At 44.6% G+C, this 10,000-nt stretch overlaps 2 protein-coding genes across 2 annotated transcripts in view; both read right to left on the bottom strand.

The window, feature by feature from the left end:
- otogl (otogelin-like) overlaps window positions 1–353 on the bottom strand; it is a gene marked incomplete at both ends in the record, with an annotated part of 152,222 nt that extends 151,869 nt beyond the window's left edge. The window contains one exon of the mRNA XM_084335231.1: window positions 281–353. Coding sequence (XP_084191357.1) covers window positions 281–353 — 73 coding nt within the window. The remainder of the gene's footprint in view (window positions 1–280) is intronic.
- Window positions 354–3,766: 3,413 nt separating this feature from the next.
- syt1b (synaptotagmin Ib) overlaps window positions 3,767–10,000 on the bottom strand; it is a gene marked incomplete at its 5' end in the record, with an annotated part of 12,858 nt that continues 6,624 nt past the window's right edge. The window contains 2 exon segments of the mRNA XM_084335230.1: window positions 3,767–4,088; window positions 5,237–5,370. Of these exon segments, the coding sequence (XP_084191356.1) occupies window positions 3,885–4,088; window positions 5,237–5,370 (338 nt within the window). The 3' untranslated portion in view covers window positions 3,767–3,884.

Raw genomic sequence — 10,000 nt, 5'->3', positions numbered from 1 at the left:
TTATTCACCTGGAAATGTCTAAACAATCTACATAGGTCAGGCTACACGTGGGAAAAGTGTCTAATCACAGATAGTTGTGATTTGAGTCTCTGTAACGGTAGGTCACTCATGAAGAGCCTATTTATACAGTTTATTTTTGTATTTTTTGTATTATCATTATTATTATTTAACACAAAAAAAGACTATCACAGAATACAACAATGATTTGTTTAAATTCCCAAGCAGCGCCTATATGTCATATCATAAAACACAAGCATGCGCCTTTCAGCGCCAAACTCACCCTCAAATAGCAGCAAATGGGAGATTGAAAACCACATAAAAAGAAACCGTTTCACAATCCACTTCACGTTCATCTCAGAGTCCGAACACAGTCCGACCGAGACGTTAACGGTGCATCTCAGTGGTACTAGTCCCGGGAGTGAAGGACTATGATGCTGCTTTTACCGTTAACCGATGTTCCCGCGGTTCAGATCCGCGCGCACACTGCACAGGTAGCCCTATACCTGGTCGCGGAGCCCCCGGCGCGGATGACGAGTGCACCTGTGTGGGCAGGACAGGTGAAGGGCCAGGCTCAGGTGTCGGCGTCGCGACTTCTCTGTCACTTCTCACAGTCTTCGACCAGTGACGTCAGACAATTCGGGTGAACAGAAAGCACGGTTAATTCAATTTAATTAATTTATATTCCACCTTTTTATTTTATTCCACCTTTTTATTTTATTATCTGTCCGTTATTGTCTGTCGAAGTAATGTCGCACCAAAAACGACCGAATCAAATTCCTTGTGTGTGAAAACTACTTGGCAATAAATAAAGACCTTTGTGACTGATTCTGATTCTGATAAGAAGTCGCCAAGAACTTATAACCGCCTGCCGCCCTGTGCTGTGGTCCCACGGTAGGATGTCTTCCGCTCGGCGGGAGTTTCCATTCCTCTTTCCGACCACGTGACCTGGAAGACGTTGAATGGATGCGGTTTGAACAAGTCGGTCATTTACATATTCCTGTGGGTATTGATCTTCTAGCCTATATGTAACCTACTTTGCATATTTGAAAGGTGGGCCTGGCGGTTTTCACAGAGTTGTGAAGATAGTTTTACATAATCTCCCTATTCAATTGGTCTAAAATAATTTCTAGATTTACAGTTTAAGGTAGAATATGTAATGCCATCAAATATAGGCAAAAGAGCCCTGCTTGATATTGCACTTTGTTTATTTTTTTGTTTTGATCTGATGTGTTGGTTTGAGTTGACTGGGTATAGGGGAGGGGTTGTTATTGCTGGCCACACCTCAGGTTCTGCCAAGAGAGTAATTCACAGTATAATAAATGACTCAACTCCATCTAAGACATTCTCTGCTGAGCTACAAAATATGGAAAAATACCATTACGATTTCTTTGGGTCTCAATCAGGGCAGGGAACAAATCCTGCAAATTACAGAATCAAAACTTTCCTCAATTCCTGTTTTTCATTTTTGAAGCTGGGGCTACCCATTTATGTTTGGATTACGTATTGGGTCTTTAGTTGTCTATATAATAATAATAATAATAATAATTCATTTATTTTATATAGCGCGTTTCAAGGACCCAAAGTCGCTGACAATAGGCAAAAAAAGAAAAGAAACATAGAACCACAGGGAAACAGGGAACAATATGAATACACAAGAACATAGAACCGCGAGTAACAGACAACAAATACAGGAGCCAGTCGGGAAGTAAGTAAGGGAAACCGATGGGGGGGAGGGTCAGGAGAAGAGAGAAGGTAGGGGAGGGGGAAAAGGGGGTGATAGGTTGGAGGAGGGTGGTTATGGGTATAGGGAAGGTTAAATGCTAGGGAGAACAGGTATAGGTTTTGAGACGGGATTTGAAGGTGGAGAGTGAGGGAGAGTCGCTGATGGTCTGAGGGAGGGTGTCAGAGTTGGGGTGCAGCACGTGAGAAGGCCCGATCACCAAAACATTTTAATTTTGATGACGTGAATGAATGTGAAGCATTTCCGTAGGAGACTTAGAATAGACTACCATGTTCTGGGAGAGTCAGAGAAGAGAAAATAATACAAGGTGTATTTTCATAACTCAATAAACAAACCTTTCAAATGAAAATTGGGTCCCATGGAACACTGGAGGTATAGACAGCAACGTAACAAGTTATTTACTGTTAATAATAATAATAATAATAATAATAATAATAATAATAATAATAATAATAATAATAATAATAATAATAATAATAATGCATTTTATTTATAAGGCGCCTTTCATGACACTCAAGGTCGCTGTACAACAATTAAAAACAGTTAATTTACAATCACAATCAAGTTTAAAATAAAATCAGACATACGCCTGCGTAAACAGGTGGGTTTTGAGGTGGGTTTTAAATGGGATGATGGAGTCAATGTTCCTGATGTCGGGGGGGAGGGAGTTCCAGAGGTGAGGGGCAGAGCAGCTGAAGGCTCTTGACCCCCATGGTGGACAGACGGGCTGGGGGGACGGTCAGGTTGATGGAGGAGGCAGACCTGAGGGACGGGGTGGGAATGTTGATGTGAAGGAGGTCGGACAGGTATGGAGGGGGGAGGTTATGGATGGCCTTGAATGTATGGAGGAGGATCTTGTAATCTATGCAGTGTTTAATGGGAAGCCAGTGTAGTTGGCGTAGGACGGGGGTGATGTGACTGATGACAGGGGTTCTGGTTATTATGCGGGCAGCAGCGTTCTGTACCAGTTGGAGCTAATGGAGGAGTTTGTGTGGGAGACCAAAGAGAAGGGAGTTGCAGTAATCCAAGTGGGAAGTGACGAGGGAGTGGACCAGGATTGCGGCGCTGTTGGGAGTGAGTGAAGGGCGGAGGCGGTTGATGTTGTGAAGGTGGAAATAGGCGGACCGGATGGTGTTGTTGATGTGGGAATGGAATGATAGGGTGCTGTCGAGGACGACACCCAGACTCTTGACCTGGGGGGAAGGGGAAACCAAAGAGTTGTCTATGGTGAGGGTGAAACTGGGGTGCTTGGTGAGTGTGGACTTGGAGCCAATGAGGACTACCTCTGTTTTATCACTGTTTAGTTTGAGGACATTTGAAGTGAACCAGGATTTGTTGTTGTTGTTGTTGTTGTTGTTGTTGTTGTTGTTGTAGTTGTCTACAAAGTCAAGGCCTGCCATTTTTATTACAAACATATTCATTTAGGCTTACATTTTGGTTCACAGTGCCTAAAAAGGATTTAGTTTTGATTTATGATAACACAAGATAGAATAATACCATGAACTACTGGTTAATATGTTTTGTAAACATCTGCAAATATAAACAAATCCCCCTCCTAACACAGTATACATCCAGTTGATTTGAGGACAACTATATGAAAAACAGCATACCCTGAATTAGGGAAACGTTTCAACTTCTGTGTAGTTAAGTACCCTATGGCTACTATATAGAGTCAATAAGGAGTATATCAACACAAAGCATTACAACCAAATATCACAACATATAAACTAATACTGAACATCGTTTTGTGGGAGTTGTGGGACTGTAATGTTTCATTACAGTTTTTGGACTGTATTGTCTCCCTCTGCAGGTGAGCGATGTCTATATCAGGTCTGCTGGGAACAACATGTCTCAGTAAAAACTAAAAACATACCCATGGATAAAAATGTCAGCATGTTTAATAATAATAGCATGGTACATAATAATTATAGTTAGAACACTTGGATTGTTTAGTTAGGAATATGGGTAGGTTGGAGGAAAGCATGTTAAATGTCCTAATTTTAGTGGTGAGAATAGTGCCAAGGGTTTGTCGGGTAGATCTGTTTTTAATTAGAGGTAGGAACACACATTAATAGTTGAGTTAATGGAGCAAGATTCCTATAATAAAACAGCTACATAGTGCTGCCTACTGAGGTCACAAATGTCATTTCTTGGACATTGCAGCGTTAACATCCTCCTCTAGTTGCAGGGCATGCCATTGGGCAATTGGTCGCCGGGGGTTTGCCATCATATCTGACCAATGGCGTTGATCGGTCCCAGTGGTGCTCCCGCCAATCACTACCTTCCCAATGGCATCGTTCTTCCCAATCTTATCATAGTCCAACACAGTCACTGCTACCTGCACTTTCTGCAAATGAAAACACATGCACACACACACACACACACACACACACACACACACACACACACACACACACACACACACACACACACACACACACACACACACACACACACACACACACACACACACACACACACACACACACACACACACACTGAGTGAAATATCAGGGTAGCTGCAGGTTTCAACAAGTTAAATTGAACACTTTTTAAGACCTTAATACCACTTAGAGCAAAATGTGTGTGTGTGTGTGTGTGTGTGTGTGTGTGTGTGTGTGTGTGTGTGTGTGTGTGTGTGTGTGTGTGCGTGCGTGCGTGCGTGCGTGCGTGTGTGTGTGTGTGTGTGTGTGTGTGTGTGTGTGTGTGTGTGTGTGTGTGTGTGTGTGTGTGTGTGTGCCTTGTGTATGTGAAAAGTCAGTATTGGTTCGGCTTAAAGTTAGGGTTTGTTACAGAATAACCCATAGCTCTGTATGATTACTTACTTTACTTACTTATCCTCTTCGTCCCGGTTGGGGCATAAGGCTCTGTATACATACTGTATATTTATTCTCACTGCATATATATATATATATCCACACCTGTCTGTTTTTACCGACACATAGTCCTTTTACATAGCTGTAGATACTATATCTATATCTGTACATATCCTACTCTTACTAGTTAGGCTGCTGGACAGAATAACTACTACCATAGTGTCTTTATACCTGTATCACTGTACATATTAATACTACAACTCTGTACATACATCTGATTAGCACTATTACTCAGTAGTACTAATTTATATATTTTATACCCAGTTTAATCACCTTCACATTTATATTACCATTGCACTTTACTGTTATATTTGCACTTTGGTTGGATGCCAAACTTATTTTCGTTGTACTGTACTTGTGCTGTATGACAATAATAATCTAATCTAACCTAATCTAATCTAGAATGCATGTAAGTATGTAATAATAATGTATTTAATTTATATAGCGCTTTTAACAATGCTAAAAGATGCTTTAATGTCCCCATATTTCACATGTACAAATGCGTGTGCGTGTGTGTGTGTGTGTGTGTGTGTGTGTGTGTGTGTGTGTGTGTGTGTGTGTGTGTGTGTGTGTGTGTGTGCGTGCGTGTACACATGCATGGAAATCAGTTTGCACGTACCTCCATCTGTTCTAATGGCACCTCGAAGCTGAAGGACTCGTTGTAATACGGGTTCAGCGTGTTCTTCTTTATGGTCGTCTTCTTCTTCTTCAGCCTCTTCCCATTCTGCAGCAAGTGGATCTTCACGTATGGGTCTGATAAGAGACAGCAAAGGGATTCAAGTCAGAGAGAGAAGCAGAAAAACATAGATGCGGGGAAATTTAACATCGACTGACAGTTTCCACAATAACAAACGTTATGAATTACTATGATCTGTTTTACTAGATTTGCCTAAGTTAATAGACTTTTAGCCACACCCCGCTGCTTGTGCAGGTGTGGTTTCCGGAGAACTCCCTTCTGTAGCTTCTTTCATGAAAACAGAAAATAAGGGACAACAGAGAGACAGTGGCTTGGGAGGTAGAGCAGTCGTCTGGTAATCCGGAGGTTCCCGGTTCGATTCCCGCCCTTCCCGGGCAGCGTGTCGAAGTGTCCTTGAGCAAGACACTTAACCCCGAATTGCTCCTGATGAGCAGGTTGGCACCTTGCATGGTTGCCTCCGCCGTCGGTGTGTGAATGTGTGAGTGAATGGGTTAAATGTGAGGAACAAATTGTAAAGCGCTTTGGATAAAAGCACTATATAAATGCAGCCATTTAGCATTTACAATATAATAACCCTATTAATATAACTAGGGTTATTATAATTTATAACCTTCATTATGTCCAATACTGGCTGTGCATCTTGGATTACCAGACGACTGCTCTACCTCCTGGTCCACTGTCGCCCCCAATGAGACAGAGGTGTTCCTTGTGCGTAAAAACGCACCAGCCAAACATCCAACACTGACAAGTCAGAGGGGAAAATGACTGAGAAAAGCCTTGTTGTAGCCTAAATGGGTAGACAAAGGGTAGGGGATAGGAAAGCAGGGTGGCCAACAGGACCTGGTTATGAATTGTAATTGAAAAAACCATAGACGGATGCATTGTTGCAAAAGGGGACCTGCATTACGCATGTGGATAAGCACTGACCCTAAATGAAATGTTCTCAACCTCAAAGGAGGAGATGTATTTCACAGTCAAATTGACAGACAGTCTGGAGGCTCAGTGAAGGAGTTACAAATTGTAACCTGAGTGTGGGTGACAGGCATTCCATTGCATAATAATGCGAAATGACACTAACCATGGCAGATAAGCAGCCGACCATGCGTTCCATATATATATGGAGAGTGCTCGGATCGGCAGATGCAAAGACTATATATTTAAAAAAATATTTAAAATGTTTATTAGCAACGCCGAGCTTTCAAACCACCCCGGTTTTGTGTGTGAAACCCTTGTGCAACTGTGAGTACCTTTGACATTTCTCTGTGATAAATTTAGAACGAACAGTTCGTAAATAACCAGTGCTTCAGAGTGAATGTTCCCATGGCTAGTTAGGTTGAGCAAGTGACTGCTGTATTCAAAGCAAGGCGTGCATCAGCAGTCACGAAAGGGGCTAGGGACAGGGCTTCCTGAGACCATGGAATGGGCAATGGTGGAGCTGCCAGAGGCTGAATCAGGTCTCAAACCAGCATACTGACCGGCACTATCAAAATGAAAGTCCGGCGCTCTAGTCTCTCCAACAACTGAACCATCAGATGAATGGGGGGAACTTCATCCCATCCAGCCATGGGAACAGGGAGAATGCATCCACTCCCAGCTATTGGTGTTCTCTTTGCTGACAAAGAGGTCCACTACATCTTCCCCGAACCGATCCCAGATCTGTTTGACAATGTCTGTAAATAACCGCCACAATGTGGAGAGCTCTGAGACTGCGGGTGGAGTGAGAACCAAAAGCCACAGATCCACTGCCACTTTGTGGAGAAGGGGGAGCGCCCTGTCTGTTTATGTAGGCTGCCGAGGTCAGACTGTGTCCTGACCAAGACATGCTGACCTCTCACTAGGCTGTGAAAATGTTTGAGCACCAGCATCACTGCTCTGAGCTCCAACATGATGACATGTCCCACCCAGCCTGCCAGAGAGAAAACTGTCATGTGGGATGGTATGTTGTCCATGGGAACAGCCCTCGAGAGGATCTCGGGGGTCCTCCAGTCGCCACTCACGGATGGGGGAATCTTTATAAGTTCCCCTTTCTGGCGCAAGGGTAAATCTTTTGCAGAGAAAACCACCTCTGTAGTTTGCGCATGTGCAGTAGACCCCAGTGGACCACTAAGTGGGCTGCCACCATCCTGCCCTGCAGGCGCATCACTGAGCAGGGACCATCCTGCGAGGGTGAAACTCTCTTAGAAAGAGAGTCTAGGTTGTCAGAGGTGAAGCGAGGTGGTGCTGTCCCAACACCTAGGCGGTGGTCGTCGGGAAACTGTATGGCTGCCTGCACAAGGGCATTGTAGGCAACAGGGAATATGTAATTACAACACCTGTTTTTTTTGTTTTCTCACAACAGTTTGATAAGCGGGAGCGTGGGTGCTAACCCAGCTCCCCCACCATGTACGCTTCTTGGGTGCCACTTGGTAGCTCCAGGCAGACCTCCCCGAGGAGCATTGGTCACCGGCTCTTGGTCTCCTAGTAAGTAGAGGAAGTGCCTGGTGCACTGGAGCCGGTGTGGCAGAGACAGTAGTTGATGCTGCAGCAACGCTGTGTTTACCCCTGTAATTAGGCTGGTTGGAAGACTTTGATGGAGGCATGAAGGTGGAGAAGCTGTTTTGACTGGACGTGGATGCCCACCGTCTACTGCTATACACGCCCTTCTACCTGCATATAAGGTAGGTAGGTAGCAGCGGTGGCTCTGATCTCGGTTATGCCCTTACCCGTCCTATCTACGTGAGGGTCAATGGCGGGATTGCGTGGTTACAAGAAGGACAGAAATACTCAACCACCATCCCATCAGGCTGAGGCGGAGTGGGGAGATTTATCCCCTTGGCCTCGGCCGCAGCCTTCAATTTAGGTTTAGGGAACACTTGTTACATCTTGCTCCCAGCTTGGCTGTATTCCTTGACAACGCTGGTTGAGGCACTGGGGGTCTGAGCTGTTTTAGGCCCTTGTTACACACACTGTTTTTGTGCTAGTTTTTATACGTTTTTGAATACGTTTGCTGTCCCTTTTACACAGAAATGCGTTTTTTGGCGGATACGTTGTGGCCCTACTGAAAGCGCTAAATTGTGTTTTCCGTTTTGGAGTAGTGCCAAAACTCGCCGACAACAGTCGTGTAATTTGCACGGAGCCGTTGTTGCGAAAACGCCCATGCGCAGTAGATACCATCTGCGTGCCCTTCCGGTGACAGCAGAGCTGTCCCAAATAGCTGCAGCTACCATGTGTTGTCAAGTTATTGTTATAAGGACCCCAGTCCAAGCTACAACAGTCTGCATTCCCTTAACAATTGTTTGTATTGAGCCGTATTGTATTGTACCCATTATGCAATATGTTAAATAAAGTTTACATCCATTCATTCTGCTAGCATTACCGATTGCATGAGCACTGCCACTGGCTAACATGAGCTAGCGTTAGCTATCAGACCCTGTTAGCTCAAAGCTCCTCTTTCAATCTTAACAAGCATTAAACAAATGGCCCAGTCATCTATTCACCTTTGTTTAATACACACAGTGTTGTCTCTAATGTTATCTAGCTACTGATAGCTCCCGATATCATCAGTTTGGTGCTGGCTAACTAGCGTGAGCTAACGTTAGCTTCTAGCCACAATGCTATACTGTTATAATGGCATCTTCCATTCACGTTAGCATGCAGCTAACAATGTAGCAAACAAAGTCACCGATCTTTTTTGAGACTAAACTATCCGCTCTTGGTGGTCACTTGTGTTGATGTTAGTTTTGTTTCATCAACAAATGAGAGAGCAGAACACACAGTGAATGTATCCGTTTTGTTTATTGCACTTTTATTACACTTTGCTGAAAAAGAAGTGCTGCATTGGGTAAATAGGCAAAGATGGTGGCGCCCGCCTTGTTGACATTTTCTTTGCAGGAAGTGTATTGGCACATTCAAGTTCTGATTGGTTGAAAATTGCCTTCATGTTCGCCACCTACTGCCACCTACTGCTTTGGCAGTGTACTACATCACTGTGCTCCAGGTGACAAAACAAAAGTGTGACTCGCCTCGCTACGTTGCGGCGAAACTCAAAATGAAAATTAAATGAAAATGAAACGAAAGTCTAACCGCAGCCTTAGACTCAGTACTCACCAGGGAAGGGGAGACGAAGTCCATCTACTCCAGTGTACTCCTCATCATGGGGGTGGAACTTAACGTGGTGGGAGCTGAGAAGTTCATCAGATAGTCCTGAAAGGGACCTTTGGGGAGAAACTTCTCCTGGATCTTCCATGTCCCAGCAACCGGAAGAGAAAAGGCGGGACCGGAGATCCTCCTCGGGGAGTGTGAGGGCTGGTTAGGAACTGCATGCTTCCCAACGAGGGGGCGTGCCGAACATTCAGCTCACGCACCTGAGACTGGTTGGCAGTCAGCTCGTCGGGAGACTACAAGTACTGCTGACTGCCTTCCACTCATTGTCAGGTCGTTCCGTTGCTACCATCTACCGCCGCGTCTCTGGGGTGAGACGTCGTGCCATCTACTGCCCTACTCTCTCTCTCCGTGGGCCTCGTTCCTGGTGTGAGACATTGTCATCGCTCTCTATGCTTCCACGTGAGGATTCCTATGTTCTCACTCCTTTTTCGTGGGTCCTGTTTGCTGAGTTGTCCGTCGGCAGTGTTCTGTGGTGTGAGGCATCGTCATCGCTCTCTATGCTTCCACGGGAGGATGCCTATGTTCTCACTCTTTTTCATGGAC

Source organism: Notolepis coatsorum (genome assembly GCF_963971535.1).
Source record: "Notolepis coatsorum genome assembly, chromosome: 18".
In the NCBI taxonomy this organism is placed as follows: domain Eukaryota; kingdom Metazoa; phylum Chordata; class Actinopteri; order Aulopiformes; family Paralepididae; genus Notolepis; species Notolepis coatsorum.
The sequence above is the reverse complement of the archived record's forward strand: the minus strand, read 5'-3'. Positions and strand labels throughout refer to the sequence as shown.